Raw genomic sequence first — 20,095 nt, forward strand, 5'->3', positions numbered from 1 at the left:
AGTACTGGGGGTAGAATTTCTAAGTGATGTAGAAAGTGTATATTTAAATGTATAGAAACAACCCAAACTTTTTTTTCATATCACTTTGCAGTTTGTCCTTGGCATTCACTTGTCTTTTTACACTTCTTTCTCACTAACCATTAATATTGTCATTTGCTTTAATTTAACTGTTCTTATGGCTCTGTAGTCATACTTTATAGTATTTATATCAGAAGGAAAAGCTTAAAGTTGGCCAATGGTAGATTATTTATTATCCACAGTCATTTGATAATCTAGATACTCTCATTCTTCAGCTGGCACATGCAACTCCAAGTGTGTAAAGTTGTGTCTATATCTGTTCTCTCAGCAAGTATTTCTACCTGCGTAGACCCTTAGGTAATCTGACACTTTATTTCATCTTAATATGATCCAGATTTTGCCTACAAGATGTATATGCTTAAAGAGTGGCATATATTGTTGATGGGGAAAGATGATATTGAAAAAATAGACTATGTACAACGTTATTCATTGCTCATTAATTACTAAGTGTGTGCTGGACACTATGCTCTAGACTTAAACGTAGTAGTCATATTTAATCCTTGTAAAGTGAGGTTTGCATTAAATCCATTGTACCAGCGGGTTAGTTAAGAAATTGTATAAGGCCAGAAAATACTTAATATATGGAAATAAAATGGATAAATTAGAGCAAAAGAACTACACTCTGAAAAGTCAGATTTTTTTCTTTTGAAAAAAAGTTAAAAGTTCTAGAATTTTTTGATGTGGTTTTAATGATATTGGGCTACTGAAAAAACAAACTGTTTCAAAGAACTGACTGACTCAAAGTTTCCAAAGGAAATAGTAATTTAACTTTTTGATCCTTCTTGTAATTTCTTTTGCCTTATAATAAAAGTTGAGTATTATATTAATATAAAGTTAAATGTTTTCAAATATATGCCATTATAAGAATTTTAAAATATATTTTTGTGTTTAATGAGAAAAATCATATATAATTCAGCTTTAACATGGTATCTGGTATACAAATGATTTAATAAAATACTTGAACCTTTTTATTCCTAGGAAGGATATATTCAAAAGAAGAAGGAACTCTGGGGCATCTGCATCTTTGTTGCAGCAGTTGACCTAGATGAGATGCCATTCACTTTTACTGAGCTACAGAAAGCCATAGAAACCAGGTAAAAGCTCTGACACAAAAGTTCTGAAATAAAAAGGGCTTCTAAAATTTTAATACACTTTAGGAAGTTGGTAGAGCCAGGCGCAGTGGTGCATGCCTGTAATCCCAGCAGGCAAAGGCAGGAGGATCTCTGTGAGGACAGCCTGCTCTAAAAAGTGAGTCCAGGACAGCCAAGGCTACACAGAGAAACTCTGTCTCAAAAACAAACAAACAAAAAAACAAAAAAGGTTGGTGGAAATGCTAAAGTTAAATTAAACATAAAGGATTTGGGACAAATAGTGAATTTTCATTCTCTAATGGGATTGATTAAAGCTTATTTAGTTTAAAAATATTTATTATTTTTATTTTATTTCTTTGCCTGCATGTAACACTCTTTTTAGCTTCAAAAGTATATTAATTTGTTTTCAAGTAAGTCACAGATTTTCATCTCAAACAAACTTACAAGACTTATGTTATTTCCTTTGTTGCATATTTACATAATGCAACAGTAAGTAATTTTACCAGATTGGCAAATAAATGTATTTCTTAAGTGAAATAATCTATAATTCAACATAATTAGTGTTTTAGTTAAACTAAGAAGATTAAATTATTAATTATATGTATTTAAGAGTCAATACCTCTAATACCACAGGCACGAACTTCCCTTCTTGTAAACTATCCCTAGAAGAAGGCAACTTTGACAGAATGATTTGGTTTTCATGGTATCAGTTCTTCTTAGGACAGGTAGTGGTGTACTCTTTATAAACATATGGACTACTCTAAGGCTGATTTCTTTTTGTCTAGATTCTACATATTTACCAGATGCGCTTCTTTTTTCTTCTTTTTCTGCCACCCTCTCTTTCTTTTCTTCTAATCAAATGCAGCATAAGTAAACAAAACCAAGGCTCCAAGCCCTTCATGTTTAACTTAATTTTAGCATTTGTCACTAACTTCCTAAGCTGCATTAAGATGAACGCCCTAAATAGTTTCTAGTCAGCATTTTGATCTCTGCTGTCTTCTGCCTTTACTGCTTCCTTCCTTGCTTTCCCACACAGCCTATCAACATGCTTTATCCCCTCATGTCATGAGATGTTCCTTGTCACCTGCTAATTTGCTCAGCCCTTTATGTTTGGTTGGTTTGAGGTGTAGCCTTGAATTGCCCAGGTGGGTCTCAAACTCCTGGACTTCTTAGCCTCCTTGGTGCTGGGACTGTACACATGTACTGTCTTACCAGGCTTAGCTGAAGATGTTTCTGGATGTTGGACAGCCTATAATAGCTCTAATGATTATGCTTTGGTCTACTTAGCTGATTTTATATAGTTTCATATACCAGGTTAATTAGAAATTAATGTATGAAGTCAGGTGTGATGGTGTGTGGCAGGCTTATCTTTGAGTTCAAGACCAGACTGGTCTACAGTTCCCTGTCAGCCAGGGATATGTAGTAAAACCTTGTGTCAGGTGTAGGAGGAAGAAGATGAGATAATAATTGATGTATGAGATCTATCTGATAACTTCTGTCCCATTGGAAAGATGTATATTGAAGATTAATTTTATAGAAATCGATGATTTACTAGAAGCTGTTTAACAGTTTAAAGTTTTATCCAGCTTTTATTTTTCTTTCTCCAAATGTTCAGTTATGAAGCTTTGGATAAGACAAAGAATGTCAGTGTGTATGTGACAAGGAAATGCCAAGTGGTGCACAAAAGGTATCAGGGCAAGGTGAGGTAGGCATTCCCATGGTGGGGCATCTGCATGGGCAGTGCAGCCTGACATGGGCTGTCTGGCATGTAGTGTTTTGGCCAATTAGTCTAGAGAGATAGAGTGCATGAGGGACGAGGAGGGTAGCCTGGCGTAGGAGCGGTGAAGCAGTGCGCAGTGTGAAGTTAGTCTGCCCTTGTTGAGCAGTGGAGGCTTTTAGGGGTGGAAATGACTATTTGTTTAAAGACTAACTAAATAAGAACAGAGTTTCAAATATGAAAACGGAAGCACAAGAGTGAATTGCAGGGTTCTGAAAAACATAGATACAGGTGACTGTTTATTGTTTGGGTGCAGTGTGTTTCAGAAATCTAGAAGAATATTTTAAATGTTTTTGCCTTGTGCAATAGGAAATGTTTGAGGAGATAGATATCTTTATTATGCAGTGCTTACATGTATGAAAACATCACATGGTACTCCCCTAAAATGTACAACTCTTGGACTTTCATGCATCAGTTAAAATTTTTTATTAAAACCCATACACATACACTTAGAAACAAATATGCATATTTTTATGTCCCCGCTTTTCTTGTTTTCTCAACTTTAAATAGATATAGTCAGGGGTAGGTAGACATTAGGGCATAGGTTGCTTCTAATAAAATGCAAAAGCTAGTACAATCCTTCTAAAGAACACATAATGACCTAGTGTAGAGCTTATAGTCTTCTGAATTGAAATATATATGCTTTCATATAAAATAAAGCAAGTTTTCATAACTACTCATGTACTCTTTTTCTATTTTTTTGTAGTGTCTATAAATTCTTTGACTTAATAAAAGAAGTTGATACCAGTACCAAAGTTGATAATGCTGTGTCAAAACTATGGAAGAAGTACAATGTGTTGTGTGCACTCTACAGCAAATTAGAACGGTAAGATTCAGTTTTATTAGGTCTACACCTTCACTCTTTGTTTCTTATTTTTATATCCCAATATACATCACTGTTTAGTTAGATTCAATCTGGGAACTGTTACATGTTTAATGAAAGTATTAAGCATTATTCCTTAGTCATATCCATTTTGCTACTATTTCTTCATTAAATCTTAGGTAATTCATCTATTTATAAACATTCTGAATGCTTGATCCAGGTTAACCATTTTTACTGGCCTTTCATGCCATTTGCTTCTTCAGATTTTGAGCTTGCCCATCTTGTCCAATTGAACTGGTAGTTCTGAATAATGATCTAAATTTTAACTTCTTCCAGCTTAGAAAGAAAGCTCATTGTCAGTAGAAGGTGTATGACCTTCCCGTTATGATCTGTGTTCCCAGTGGTAGTGGAGAAGACTCCACTTGGACTGTTCAGCTGTAAAACCATGGCTAAGCTTGGCTTACATTTTTCACAGTATTTTTATTAATAATTTGGGAATTTTGTACCATGTACCCTGCGCCCCCCTCACTTCCCAGTCCTCCCAGGTCTGCATCCCCACACATATCCTAGGACCTCCTTCCCCCCAAAGGAAGAAGAAAAGAAAGCATTTTTTTGAAGTCCAATTTGTGTTGCCCATACTCACTGGAGCATGGTCAAACTCCCTGTGGCCAGCCCCTTAAAATGAGTCCTTCCTACCCAACCTATATCAGAAGCCACCAGTTGTGGAGAGCTACACTTCAGCATCCTTACCACAGTTTTTCAGAGATCTCTCTCTTCGATGGCTTTCTGTCTAGACCGTTACTTTTTATTTTCTGGGTGTAGTGGTAATGGTGGGGCTTGATGTATTTCTTTATGCACAGTAGCCTTCTAACATGTTATTATAGTCCTTAATATGACATATATTCTTTCCTGTTTGTGTTGGAGCTCACTGCATTTGAGCAAAAACATGAATAGGATGTTAGAGAGTGCGGTGAAAGCGGAGGCTGGGTACCGTGGAGCACTCAGGAGGTAAAGGTAGTTGGGTCTCTGTGAGTTAGAGGCCAGTGTTGTCTACACATCAAGTTCTAGGACAGCCAAGGTTTCATAAAGAGACCTGTCTCAAAAATAGAGGGCGGGTAGCGGGGAGAGAAGTGGAGGGGGGGGGGAAGAGGAGGAAGAGGAAAAGGAGGAGGAGGTGGAGGAGGAGGAGAGGTCCATTTCTAGATGTTCTGGGGAGAATGAGCATGGAGACAGCTAGAAGAAACGCCCTCACAGAGGCGTGCAGCTATTTTCTTCTCCACTTTTTTTTTTTTTTACATAAGGTATCATATATCTCCGTCTAGCCCTGAACTCATAGATGTTACGCTGCGTCCCCAGCACCCTACCTCCTCCTGTCCTACTTATTTTTTTTTTTAAGACTGGCCATCCTAGTCTACTCTTGAACCTCATAATTTTACCTCAGCCTCCTGGATCCTGGGATCACAGGCATGCACCACCATTTCTCAATATACCTTGGAGCTTTTTAAATAAGCCTTGCCTTTTCGTTTCCCTCCCCTTTTCCTTTCTCCTCCTTTTTCTTTTTTTGGTTTTTCATGACAGGGTTTCTCTGTGTAGCCTTGGCTGTCCTGGATTCACTTTGTAGGCCAGGCTGGCCTTGAACTCACAGTGATCCACCTGCCTCTGCCTCCTGAGTGTTGGGATTACAGGTGTGCACCTTAGACAGGCTTTCTTTATGTAGCTGTACACCTATGGCTGGTCTGGAATTTACCATGTAGATTAGGTTGGCCTTGAAGTCACAACGATCCACCTGCCTATTAAAGATGTACCACCAGACCTGGATTTTGCTTTTGTTTTGTTTTGTTTTTAATTGTAAGGTGATGCCACTGCCCCTTCCATGCCTTTTTATTTTATTTTTTAAAAGAGTAGAGTCTTTTGCATAAGGGAAATAAAAAGGATCCCTTTTGAATTTTTAAAAAGAAACGGCAAGTACATTGCCTAAGAAGTGTGAGCTGATTCTAGAGTGCTTGGATAGTATAGATGTCTAAGCCAAGTGCAAAGCATGAAAGAATTTCAGTACTAGAGACAATCAGTCTAGAATGTTTCTTTCCTTAGGCTACTGGCTTATAGTAAGTACTTTATAATATTAATATGTATGTTGTTATATTTACATGTGTGTCATATATGGAACATATAGTATTATATATTTCTTTAAAATTTAACCAATAGTCATCTTTTAAGTTCTTTTCCTTAAATATTTCTATAACCACTCAATTCATCATTCCAGCTATCATACCACTATGGCCTCAAATATGAAAAAGTTCAGAGATGTCTGTTATGATATTATTTAGATCTCTGAAAATTAGAAACAAGCTCTTCATAACTGGATTTTAAATATTATAATTATAATCAGTTTTACGCCAGTTTTGATGAGGAATAACTGTGTAAGGAAGTACTTGTAGTGTTAAGTATATAAATCAGAGTATTCTATGACTGTGGCAGTGCACAAAGGAAAAATCCAAGCCACTTGTGCATAGCATCAAATGATTCAAAGAAAGCCTGCCAGGATTGTAGTAGAGGTTTCCCATGCATGATGAACCAAGCAAGCACACACTTATCTGAACCAGTTAAGAAAATTCTGGTGGGCTGGAGAGATGCTCCGCGCTTAAGATGCTTGCTGCTCTTGCAGATCCTGGGAGTTCAACTCCCAGCACTTGCCTTCTGTGACTCATAATCCCTGCAACTCCAGTTTCTGGCCTGCGCAGATGTGTGCAAAAACAACAGAGATGCACACACATTTATATAAATAAAAATGAAATGAATCTTTAAGAGCAAAAGAAAATTCTACAGACAAAATAAAATAAAAACAAGACCATCAGATTATTTCTAGATCTAGTATTTGAGGTTTAGGAGTGACTTGGGGTACAGTAGTTTTATGTTACAGTAATTTTATTCTATTTTTATTATTAAATATAATTACACCATTTCTCCCCATTTTCTTTTCTTCCTCTGACTTTTCCCATACTCCCACCACCACCGTGCTCCTGCATCCTTTTAAATCTGTAATTATAACCTGTTGATGTTTTTAACCTCTGTAATGTTTATTATATGTATATGATTTTAAGGCTAACCATTTGGTATTGGATAACCAATTAATGGGCTCCTTTCTGGGGGAAGATTATTCTTCAAACCAAGGTTTTCTCTTTTCATTTTACTTGCATGATTTTCTAGAGGGTGAAGATTGCAATGCCAAACTTGTTTATTATAGGGTAAATTATATAGATATATATGATTTACCAGTTATATAGTTATTAGTTACCCACTGGCCTAAAATTCTGGTCTTGTTATCAGTTATGGTTTAAAAGTGAGTGACAGAAGCCACTTTTTTTGTGATTAGAACACAATGTACGATGCCCCTTTGTAGTACGCAGATGTCATTTACCTTCATTTCAGAATGCTAATGATTCATTCTGGAGCAGTATTTCAAAAGTTACTTTTTGAAAAGCTGTCATTTTTAAAAATGAAATTATTTATTCCTTTCAGGACATGTGAACTTATATATTTGTCACAACCCAGCAGTGTGTAAGTACAATGTTATTTTTCACTAATTTTTTTTCCGGACTAATCTGAAACATACTGATATCATATGGGTTATTTTGCTAATAAAGCATTACTACTTTATAAGTTCAGGTGATAAAATCCTGTTTCGATTTCCTTATATTTCAAAGGAGAACTAACTAATTGGAATTCAGTGTTCTCTGTCACTATTCTGAGGAAAATGCAGTTCATTCATTAATTTTTTATCACAGGGATTTTACCAACAAGGCTCTGCATACTTTTGTATAAGAACAAATAAATTCTAAATTAGGGGGCTGGGGGACGACTCTAGACCCAGTCTTGACTCCCAGTCCCCACACGGTGGCTCACAGCTGTCTGTGTCTCCCATTCCATGGGATGTTATGCCCTTCTCTGGCCTCTGAAAGCTCCAGGCACACAAGTGGTGCACGGATACACATGTAGGCAAAACATCTGTACGCATCTTAAAAAAATCCCAATTACAAATCCTAAATTATCTTGAAAGTTTGTACTGCAGGCTGGAATGGTGTGTCCCTGTTCTTCTCTGGAAACAGCACACGTGGTCCTGGAGATTTCCTGCCCCATTAGAGCAGTGCCATCGAAATGATTGACAGAGTGCAAATTGTGCATTTGGTAATTGATATAAATCTGCTAATTCTAATTAATGATCACTGTATGGAAATTATCAAATAAAGTGTTAAGTTGACAAAATCTGAGCCACTTAAATCAATCTCTCTATCTTGCGCTCTCTCTCTCTCTCTCTCTCTCTCTCTCTCTCTCTCTCTCTCCCCCACCCCCTCTCTCTAAATTGTTCATTTTAATTAGAAAAACAAAGAGCAAACATGTATAAAAGTAATTAGAAACAAATTAATTACTGAACCTTGGGCTTTATATAGTTTTAGATTAGAATAAATATTTGTTAGGCACACCAAATGAACCGCATGAACTGAGCTCAGGTGTAAACTGTGCATTTGAAGAGGGTTGTTCCATTATGTGTTTATTTAGCACAATCTATAATTACAAAACAAATAAAAAAACTACCTGAAAGTAAAGATGGGAAACTTTGTCAGTGTCTAATTCTTTTATTGCTTTGTATTTGTTTACCAGGATATCTACTGAAATAAATTCTATGTTGGTGCTAAAAATTTCTTGGATCACTTTTTTACTAGCTAAAGGTAAATGAACATGTTATTGCCTGCTAATGTATCAGATGTAATGATTAAATTGTTCTTTTTTAATAGTATGAAAATTTTATTCAATTAATAAATCCTACTGTATTCTCTGCATGGCTTGTTAACATAGATCATTTTATATTATGGCAATAGAGATACCATTAGAAATGTCTCCTTTCCTCTCCTTTCCTCCTGCTTTCCTTCCCATCCCCCCTTTCTCTTCCACTTTCGTTGCATTTTCCTTTTTAGCAGTGCTGGGGCATGGAAGTCAGGGTCTAGTAAATTTTAAGTTTTAAAAATTAATTTTATTTAAACTTTATAAAAGAAAAGTAATAAGAGAAGGAAATAATGTGTTTAGTCACTTTATGTGGTATTTCTTAAAAATGTCCTAAGTTAGATCTTTATTTTTCTCTTTTAGACTTGGTATTTTGACACTCCTAAGACAATGAAAAGGAAAAAGTGTAGTGGTTAAATGCTAGTACCTGCTCCAAATTCAGGGTGAATGTTTATATTTTTCATCTTCTGACTTGGAGAAAGTATAAACTGGTACAGACAAGTAAAATGGGAGTAAACCATGATGAGTAGTGAACAAATAGGAAGTTCCAGTATACTATGCTGATGGAAAATAACCCAAATTCCATCGCAGTCCCATTAGAGAAGAGGGAATTCTTCTACCCAGCTACTAGCCAGGCTTTGCCTTGCTTAGCAGCTGAGATCAGATGACTCCAGCATGTTCATGGTGGTTCGGCCATAGGCAGCAAGAGGGAACTAATTCTACAGCTTTTAAAAAGCAATGGTAATAATCTCTCCTGGCACATCATCCTCTCCCTCTCCTCTTTCTGGTTAATAAATTCTATTGTTTTCATTATCAAAGACTAACATTCATTTGTCTGTAATTATAGTTACTACATGCCTTTAGCCTCAGTTCTGTGTATGTGCACTCATTCTGTGCTCATCATACTGCTTTGCTATAGCTTTTCTGTTTCTGACTATTAATTATGATTATTTTCTTAGCTAGCTGGACTGGTCATCAAGGATTTTACATTGTCTTGTACATTGATTTACTTACTGTATACGTGTGTATGTGTATGCCTCATGGTTGGTGGCAAGCACTATCACCTGCTAAGCCATCTCTCCTGCTTGTGGGTTTTTTAAAACTAGGCCTTTTGATGTCATATTCCTTATGTTTGCCATGTTAATGTCCACAACATTTATATATGCAAGACAACTTGACTTGAGTCATTTTATCCCAAGATAATATTTCTTAGTATTGAATGTTACTTTTGAGAGATCTGAGGCTCACTTAATTTCCTCTTGTCATTTAGTCACTGAATACTTGATGAGAGTTCTTTTGTGAACTTGAGGTTGAGGTCCGGAGAGATGGCTCAGTAGTTAAAGCACTCACAGCAGAACCCTGGTTTCATTCCACATGGCAGCTCACCGCCTCTGGAAGTCCAGCTCCAGGGCATCTGTCACCCTCCTCTGGCCTTAATAGGTGCGGGCATACATGCAGGCAAATGCTCATATGCAGAAAATAAAAGTGAATGTGTACTGAATTAGAGTTTTAATACCTTCACTAGGATATCTGTTGATTTGTATCATTTGTCTTGGGACAGTATTTTTTTTTTAAACTAAGCATTCTGTTTCTCATTTCTGAGACCTTTTTGGTTTTTGTTTTGTTTTGTTTTGTTTTTGAGACAGGGTTTCCCTGTATAGCCCTGGCTCTCCTGGACTCGTTTTGTAGACCAGGCTGGCCTCGAACTCACAGAGATCCGCCTGCCTCTGCCTCCCGGGTGCTGGGATTAAAGGCATGCACCACCACGCCCAGCTTCTGAGACTTCTTGATGATGCTTATTTTAAGGTGTTATTTTATTCAGTTAGGGTTCTTTTTTGTCTTGTTCTTCATATTTTCTCTTGTTATTTTTCTTTTTGTCAATGAGTTGAACTCAAGGCTTCATGAATGCCAGGCTAATATTGTGCTACTGAGCTTCTTCCCTAACTTTGTATTACATGTGGGTTCTGTTTATTTTGTCTTTGTCTGTTTTGAGCTGAACAATGTTTGTTATCCTAGTTCATTCTTAGCTCATCGGACTCCTTGTTTTTATATAATTTGAGATCACTGAGCTCCTTTGGTCATTGTTTTAAGGCAAGTTCTTGGCATGTAGCCCAGGCTACCTTTGAACTAGTAATCTTCCTGCCTGGCATTCTCGGTACTTGAGTTCACCATAGTGGAGGAGGGCTGACTGGCTTGTTTTGTTTGTTTTAAAATATTTTGTTACTATTAGGTTCTCTGATTTCCCCCCCTTTTTGTGATTTTACTTTTTCTTTTGTGTCCTTCATCTTACTGGGACTTGATGCGGCTGATGGTTTTCCTGAGGTAGTTGGAGAGACCCTCTCTTCATTCACTTTGCACTTAATGTGTGTTAGTTTGTGTTCCCCCAGGGAATTACAGTGTGCTGTAAACAGGTGTTATGCTACTTTTAGTCAGAAGGTACGGGCAAGACTAGAGAATTAATCTGAAATGATATTAGCCTTTGTACCTCTGAGTATTGTGAGAAAAATTCTCTATTTTGCCTTTTTTTTTTTCTGATCAGCATAGTATACTGGGATCCCTGCTGGGCAACTAGCCTTCGTGGTTTACTTTCTGCAGCAGTTACTTCTCCCTCCAAGTCAGAAGGTGATAAAGATGAGCATTCTGCTAGAGAGGCATTCCAGATTCAGTATTGCTGCTTGCTGGCACTTGGCTAATGTGTGCTTTGCTTACAGAGCATTGTCAGAGGGAAGGGCATGCTTGATAGCAGTCTTCACCATTGTTAGCGTTTGGTTAGCATACAAATTAATGAGTTTCATAGTGGCATTTTCATACTATATATTTTTACTTTGCTGTTTACACTCCTGTGATACTTTTTTTTTTTTTACTGAATTCATTGCAAACCATACTTTGTGCCATACTATATGGATTTAAAACACCTATGTGATGCAGGGTTATCTATTTCTCACATATTTTGGCGTTTCAATGTTGTTACTATATTAGCCTAGAAGAGAAAGTTAAACAATTCAAACTTCTCTTTATTTTAAAAAATATTTATTTATTTTTATCTTCTATGTCTATGAGTGTTTTGGTTGCGTATGTGTATCCACATGTGTGCCTGGTACCTGTGGATGCTAGAGAGGGCATTAGTTTTCCTGAAATGGGAATTGCAGATACTTGTGAGCTACCATATGGGTGCTAGTAGCCTAACCTGGGTGCTCTGCAACAGCAGCAAGTGCTGTTAACCATGAGCAATTTCTCTGTCCCCTATACTTCTTTCTTAAAATAAAAGAGCCATAAGAAGATATGCACTTGCATTCTATCATAATTTATATTGTATAAATGTACCTATTATTTATTTATACAAGCCTTGCATTTACGTATTTATATATTATATAAACTATTAGGATATTATATTATATTCTGATCTTGTCCTTTCTTTCTTTTTTGTTTTTGTTTTGTTTTGTTTTGTTTTGTTTTCAAGACAAGGTTTCTCTGTGTAGCCTTGGCTGTCCTAGACTCACTTTGTAGACCAGGCTGGCCTCGAACTCACAGAGATCACCTGCTTCTGCCTCCCGAGTGCTGGGATTAAAGGTGTGTGCCACCACGCCCAGCTGATTTTGTCATTTCTTGATGGTTTTGGTTAGTGTAATATTTTGTAGGGTGTTAAACTGAGCATATGAGATATTTTATTAATATTTAGAATAAAGATTAGCATGCATCATTTAGCATGCATCATGCTTCAGCATGTTTTCTGAATATGAGTGTTGTAGGTCACACCAAAATAGGAAGTAGACTTTTTGAAAGAAAATGGTAAATGGTTTTAATAAGAATTCATTATTATAGTCCTTAATCTTAAAGTTCAGAGGGTAGATTAGCACTGCTTAATTTGTAACTTCATTTATGTTTTAAATCTTTTTTTTTTTTTGTAAAAAGAGAAGAGTCTCTGTTATGACTCTAGTGATTACCAAATGAATGAGCATATGGGTATACTACTACCCTCATTTTTATCTAATTTAAATGTACCAACTGCTAACTTTTCTTACAACTGGGAATCTTGAGGCCGATGAGATGGCCTTGCGTGTAAAAGCACTTGCTATCAACCTGGCACCCTGCGTTTGGTCACTGGGACCCACTAGTAAAAGAAGAGAACCAACTCCTGCAGGTTGTGCTCTGATTGCCACATGTGTATTATGGTATATGTATGTGCACATACATGGGTAACTAAATAAATAATAGGCAAATATAATTAAATTGTATTAATGTGGATCTTTTTCATTTTTAGGAGAAGTATTGCAAATGGAAGATGACCTGGTAATCTCATTTCAGTTAATGTTGTGTGTAGTTGACTATTTTATTAAGTTCTCACCTCCTGCACTACTCAGAGAACCCTATAGTAAGTATCTGAACAATGCACTGCTCCTCTCCTATCTTTTCAGTGGTTACTTATGACTGTCTTATAGGCCTGCTGTAGTCCTAAGTCTGACAGGATGATAGAAACATTAGTCAGGTGTGGACTCTGCCTTTTGTTCCCAGCTTTACTGTGACAGTGCCTGCTGTGATTAAATTTGAGAGAAAGGTTTATTTTAGCTCACAGTTTTGTAGGTTCCAGGACACAGTCAATTGATCCCTTTGTTTTGAGCCTGTGGTAAGGGAGTACATCACAGTAGAATCACACAGTGGAGTAAAGCTGTTCACCTATTAGAACTGTGAAAGAAAGTTAGGGAAAAGATGGAGCCCCATTTTCCCTCAAGGGATGCACCCCTAGTAACCCTCAAGCTGCAAGCTGGGGTATAAGGCTTTTAACACGTGGGCCTGGGCATTTCTAGGTTCAAACTATAGCAATCTTTAAGTAGTATGAGTTATAGAAGTTGAACAGATAGAAGTGGTCTGGGCTAATCAAAGCAAATGTTTTTGGAAGTCTAGAAATACAGAAGTTTTTACAGGGCCAGTGAGATGTACAAGCCTAATGACTTGAGTGTGATCTCTAGAATGTCTGACTTCTGAAAGTTATCCTCTGACCTCCATAAGTGTGCCCTGGTACCACCACATGTTTATGCACAAACACGCACACACACATACTCACACCACCACCACCATCATAGCCAACGTCATCATAACAACAAGTGAGACAAGGGCTAGAAAGATGGTTTAGTGGTTAAGAGAGCATACTTCTCAAAAGGACCTGAATTCAGTTTCCAGCACCCATGTTGGGAGGCTCACAACCTCTTATAATTTCAGATCCAGTGAACTCCCTCTTCTGGACTCTGTGCACTGCACTCACTTAAATATACCCCTCACCCTCCCCTCTCTCCTAAAAAAATTAAATTAAAAAATTAGGTAGCAGTGGAGGGTCAATCAATAGCATATAAAAGAATCAGTATTTGAAATGAGTTTGAAGAGAAATATTTCCCTTGAAGAAGTAGGGGGATGGGATTTGTGGTAAAGTGGAGTCAAGGCCAAGTCAGAGGTGTGCTCCATACCTCTTGGGAAAGGGCGCAACTCTGTAGGAACAGCTTAAGTTTTAATTAATATTAGATATTGTATGCTATATGACTTCTATATGAACAGTAATTGATATTGTTTCAGTAGGTGATGAGAAAGATGGGAAATGTATTTAAGTAAAAGTAACTATTGCTGCTATAGTTAGGTAGCATTAAGCAAGAATAAGTTTATATAAGTCTGTTTCTTAGACTAGAAATGTTTCTTTTGATCCCTTAAAGAAAAGGACCTTGAATCACTTTTGTACTATAGAACATATAAACTTAGCTAAGGACAAGCTGATTCCTAGCTCCTGAAATGATGAAAGTGCTAATAATAGTACTAAAATAGACAACAGGTCAAAACATGAAGTCTCAATGTGGTTTTGAAGAGGCTGAAGTAGTGAAAGCTTAATTCGCCTCTGTGAACAGTGACTTCATGGGAAAATGAAATCTGGAGAATTTTGAAAATGTATTAATAAATATATTTTGGTGGAAGAGGCAGGGAAGTTAAGCTAGCATAAACTATGTACAAAGCAGGAGGAAATTCTAAAATATATAGCAAATATGCTTCAAATATCCCTGTCCTTTAAAGGTTTCTTTTGTCTGCCTTTTTCTCACTTGACTTTAATCAGTGTTATAACTGTAAAAGCTGGTATACTGGCTGGGTGTGATAATGCACACCTTTAATCCCAGCACCTGAAGGCAGACACAGGCCAGTCTCTTTGAGTTCTAGACTAGCTGGTCTAGGAAGTGAGTTTCAGGACAGCCAGGGCTGGAGGGTGAGACCTTGTCCCCCCAAATAAAATAAAAGTTGGTATAATGTGTTACTTTATTGAGATTGATGCCTTTGTATTTCTTTAGGTAATATAATTATGTACTTCATTGTTGAATTACATCATTAAACAAACAAACAAACAAACAAACAAACAAACCAGGGTGAGATATTGAATTGACAGAGTACAGCAGATTTTTAATTAGTTTTTGTGATAGGGATTTTCAATAAAGAAGTGTAGTTTGTGTCCATGTGCTTATGGCCTAGCCTCATATCTCACAAGTTCCCCAGCTTGCATATGGTTTCATCCTGGTATATTTTATTGTGTTTCTGTAAAAGACAAAGACTTTTTAAAAAGTGTCATTATGATATCTAAAAACTATTAGGTAATGTTTAATGCCACCTTGTACCTTGTAAATGTTTAGATTTCCAGTTAACTTATAAATTCAATAAGAGTTTCTTTTCTTCAGGCTGGTTGAGTCAAACTTTGCATGTAATTTCTACTTTGTGATTGGTTATACTCCTCTGAAGTGTTTTGTTTTGTGTTGTTTTGTTGAGACAGGATCTCATTGTATAGCTGTGCTGTCCAGGAACTTGCTGTGTTCACCAAGCTGGCTGCAAACACCCAGATATCTTGCCGCTCTGCCTCCCAGTACTGGGATTAAAAGCGTGCACCGCTATGCCTGGCCTGCTTACTTCTAAAACTCATTCCTCTAGGTTGTGGATGTAGCTCAGTGGTAGAACACAGAAGGGCCCGGTTTTTCTCCTGCTCCCTTTCCTCCTCACAAGTCTTCCCTATATACTCTGTGATCTCTTTTACATTTTTGACTTGTTTTTCATACCAGCAGGTATTATTTCTCTGGGGAAGAGAAGGCCGCTTGACCACTCTCTTTACTCTTGAGATGCCTGCAGTTTTCCGTGTGGTGCTATGGAGGGCTTTCCCTCATCTCCTTTAGCATGTCTGCTGTTGCTCATGTTTAGTCAGTAATGTTGGTGAGACTTCACGGGAGCCTCTGCGTACACAGGCTTCCTGTTCCTCTGGCTCTTATGGGCTTTTTGTCGCTTCTTCCACAAGGGTCACTGAGCCTTAAGTGCTAGTGTGTTCACTAGGTGTATCCATTCGGTCTGGACTTCGCAGCTCTGTGTTTTGATTGGCTGTGATTTTCTTTAATGGTCTCCATCTGTCACAAAGAGAAGTTTTGATAGTAAGGAGTGAGGACTGTACTTATCTGTGGGTAGAAAGACAAATGTTTGTAGATTGTTATTAGGGATTATGCACGTTCTCCTCTAAGATTTGTAACATCACTAGCCCTCAGGTAGTTGCCTGGGTTCAAGTTTCCTTATTGTTGAGTGGCTCTTATGTCCAACCAGAGAGCTGTTGTTTACCACCAAGGCGTGCATACCACTACTGTACCCTTATGGCTGGCATGCCGTGCTGGTCATTGTGGGTCATAGGCATCATAACTAGGTGGGACTTTTGGTTGCTTTCCTCCTTTGTAACCTTTCATGATGCCTCCCTAATTCAAAAGGAGGCGGCTTGCAGGTCAGAGCCAGCTCAGGGCCATTTGGGTCCTGCATCTCAGTTGCCTGGCGTCTTTAGCAACAGGGATTTACCTTCTACCTCTGTGGTGCAACCAAGAGCAATAGCAGTAACTTTGGTTCTTTCCCTACCTCTCAAATGCTGGGATTACAGGTATGTGCCAGCATTTCTGGATATGTGGTGCTGGGAATTGAACTCAGGGTTTTATGCTTTTCTAGGCACGTACTCTCTACCAACTCAGTTACATCCACAGCCCAATTTCATTAATTTTTAATATGGAATGTATAATTGTTCTTATCTAATTTACCATTTTTACAGAAACAGCTGTAATTCCCATTAATGGTTCACCCCGAACACCCAGAAGAGGTCAGAACAGGAGTTCTCGGATAGCAAAGCAACTAGAAAATGATACGAGAATTATCGAAGTTCTCTGTAAAGAACATGAGTGTAATATAGATGAGGTAATTTCTCTTTCACTTTCTTTTTGTTGTTGTTGTTCTTACACTTTCTTTCACACAGCTGAAGTAGATATATTTGCAAGGTCTGCTTAACAATATATACTTTTTGTTGTGAGCATACTTTTAATTTTTTTTAAAAATTGGGACCATTTCTATTTTATAGGAATAAAATACTTGGAAAAATGAGTCTTCATACTATCTTACTTTGCTTTTACGGGGATAACTCTCTTCTAGAATCACTGAATGTATATCTGAAGACAGCTTTAAAATATATTACTCTTCTATACCCTTGAGCTTACTAATATCCATAGTGTTTTAAAAAATACCCTGCCAAGAAACGTTAGTGTTCTTTTAGTGAAAGTAAAGTGATCTACCATTCATGTTCTGTTTAGCATTCTATGACTCTCTTTCCAAATACTGTAACAGATGCTAATAACTGTTGGGGAGAACTTTAGCACACATAGTGATTCCTTATTTTCTTCAAGAATCTAGGATTTGGAATTGAAAGAATTTTTAAAAATAATGTACCGCACGCACTTCCTTATAGTAATGGGTAAACAGGTTTGCAGAGACTGGTTGCTCTTTGCTCACTGAACCTTTGCTAGACTTTAGGACATCTGGTACAGGGCCTCTGCTCATTCCGGAGATCCTTTCTCCAACAGTTTATGGCGGACATTAAGCTGTCTAGATGCACACCACTACATGTGTGACTGCAGCTTTGAAACTCTAGCAGCTCTGGGAAGGAGTGAGGAACTTCTTCCAAAGTCTAACTAAAGAACTACTAGAGTCATTAGCAAGATACTGAGGGTTTACCATGTGGTTCTTACTAATTTCATAAGTATCTATATCCATATGGTAAATTTAGATATAAACATATATGCTTGCTTTTCATCTTTCTAGGGTCACAAGTTACCCAGGCAAATAAGCTGACAAATGTAGTTGACATAGTTCTGTCTTAATTCCATTGTTTAGTCATAAGGGGACAAATAGTAGTGAATGCATTTTTCTAACTGCCTGGATTTCTGTAACTACTTAAAACATTTTAGTTTGAAGATTAGAATAAATACATTTTTCACATTAAGGAATTTATTCTTAGAATTTAGAATCTTTACATATTTGTGATTAAAATATAGCTAGTAAAAACTAGTATTTTAATTGATACTTGATAGCTTTGTTAGTATATAGCTAGTGATTAATTATACTAATTGATTAACTACTAAAAATCCCAGGTAAGTGTGAACTGATTAGAAAACAAAACTAGTAAGTGCTTCCTAGACTTAATTCCTGTGTACTATTTTTTTAGAAAGAAGAAGTTTGGAAAAGAAAATTAGGTAAAGAAAAACAAATTAGTTAAAAAATTTATAGTATATTACTCTTGTAGAATAGCCAGTAATCTGTTTTATAAGTGTCACTTTAAAATGTTGGTTTTAACGGCCCCTGGTGACATAAATCCTGTGTCACTAACAGTTCTCCACTTAAACTCTATTTTATGGTCTGAAATCTTTATTAAAAAGTAAATAAATCAGTTATGAATAAATAACAGTTTGAATGTATTGTAAATGTCAATTAACAAACACTGTTAGTATGAACAGTTAATGAGACTAGATTTTATTTTGTTTTAAATTTAATGTATTACCATATTATTATAGCCTTAGATTTATATTTTCATGTTATATTTTTCAGGTGAAAAATGTTTATTTCAAAAATTTTATCCCGTTTATGAATTCACTTGGAATTGTATCATCTAATGGACTTCCAGAGGTAATTTGAAAAAACATCAATTAAAATTAGTGTGGTTTGTTTGAGACTTTGGGGAAGGGGCATAATTGTTTATAATTCTTAATTAATTAGAACATTGCAGGAGAAACCAAGCTAGGTGGCGCATGCCTGTAATCCAGTACCCAGAGCCACAGGGAGGAGGATCTTGAGTTTGATAAGAGGCAGCCTATGAGCGTGCGCAGACACACACACACACACACACACACACACACACACACACACACACACACACACACACACACTCCTAGTAGGAATCTAATTAGTCTGGTCTTGATGGAGCCAATAAGGAGGTCCTGAAAAAACTAAATAAAGTACTACTATATGACCGACCTACATCCCTTCTGGGTGTGTGTCCAAAAGACTCTGTGCAAGCATACCGTAAAGATCCTTGTATAGCCATGCTTATTGCTGCCCTATCTGTAATAACTAAGTTATAGGATTAGTGTAGATGTTTATCAACAGATAAATGGTTAAAGAAAATGTACTACTTATACACAGTGGAGTTATATCAAGCCTTTGGAGAATGAAAGCATTTATGCTGTTTATGGGAAAATAGGTATAACTTGAGATCATACTATTAAGTAAAATAGTATAGACTCAGAGATGTGCAGATTTTAATGTAATAATGACTAATTCTGAGTTACCAATAATGCATCTGTGTTGCATTAAGGAAAGAGATAAGAACACTTTTTGGAGTTGTTTAACCAAGAGGGAGCCAAGAGTTGAATTCCCCACTTCACAATTAGCTGTGTCCTTGGTACTTTATCTGTTGTATGCATCTGAACCTGTGCCTGATTGAAGGCTGCCTTGTGAATCTGCTTGTTCCTGTATGTGTCTGTTTCTATAGCTGTGATTATGTCTGTTGTATTAGCTCTGTGTGTCTGAATGGTATCTTTTTCCAACAAAGGCTTTATTTATTGAACAGAATAGAACACATTACACGGGGAATGGCATACTTTACAGAAATCTTTAACAGAGTTTACGAGGCCTTAAGTTACTGGCTCCAACTGATTGCAGTTGACACAGATAACAAATACTATTGTTTATGAACCAATATCCATAAAGGGTTTCTTTGATTTTAGGAGGTTGTTTTCAACTTCTCTATTTGTAGCTTTCAGCAAATGATACACATGCATTGTCTAGGTCAGAGGCATGAAAGTGTATGTAATTAAAATTATAGCTATACATTAACTTAGGTTGTAAAAATTGATTATGTGGAAAATTCAAAGCAGATAAGATTGGTTATTGGTTACATTGCTCTCTTAAAAGCAGGTTAAGCAAACAGTTTGAGTACACAGTAGGCTAGCAGTCTTAATTTATAAGTGACCTCAAGGTTTATTATTAACTTTGCCTATGAGGTACAACAAAAGTTCCAGTCTCTTAGAATATAAGGGATAGTTTCAGAATTTTGTGTCATCACACAGAAAGACAAATACTTTATGCTTGCTCTAATCTGTGGATTCTAGATTTTACATAGATACATAAGACCATGTATTTCAGTATGACATGAAAAGCAGCAGAAAACTTGAAAAAGGAAAA

The 20,095-nt window shown here is 36.8% G+C and overlaps 1 protein-coding gene across 2 annotated transcripts in view; it reads left to right on the plus strand.

The window, feature by feature from the left end:
* Positions 1–20,095, plus strand: part of RB1 (RB transcriptional corepressor 1) — a 133,701-nt gene that overhangs the window by 28,058 nt on the left and 85,548 nt on the right. For both annotated transcript variants that reach the window (XM_084767536.1, XM_084767535.1), the window contains exons 3-9: positions 1,057–1,172; positions 3,653–3,772; positions 7,289–7,327; positions 8,429–8,496; positions 12,810–12,920; positions 16,638–16,780; positions 18,461–18,538. In XM_084767536.1, coding sequence (XP_084623662.1) covers positions 1,057–1,172; positions 3,653–3,772; positions 7,289–7,327; positions 8,429–8,496; positions 12,810–12,920; positions 16,638–16,780; positions 18,461–18,538 — 675 coding nt within the window. The remainder of the gene's footprint in view (positions 1–1,056; positions 1,173–3,652; positions 3,773–7,288; positions 7,328–8,428; positions 8,497–12,809; positions 12,921–16,637; positions 16,781–18,460; positions 18,539–20,095) is intronic.

Source organism: Acomys minous (genome assembly GCF_964271855.1).
Source record: "Acomys minous genome assembly, chromosome: 18".
In the NCBI taxonomy this organism is placed as follows: domain Eukaryota; kingdom Metazoa; phylum Chordata; class Mammalia; order Rodentia; family Muridae; genus Acomys; species Acomys minous.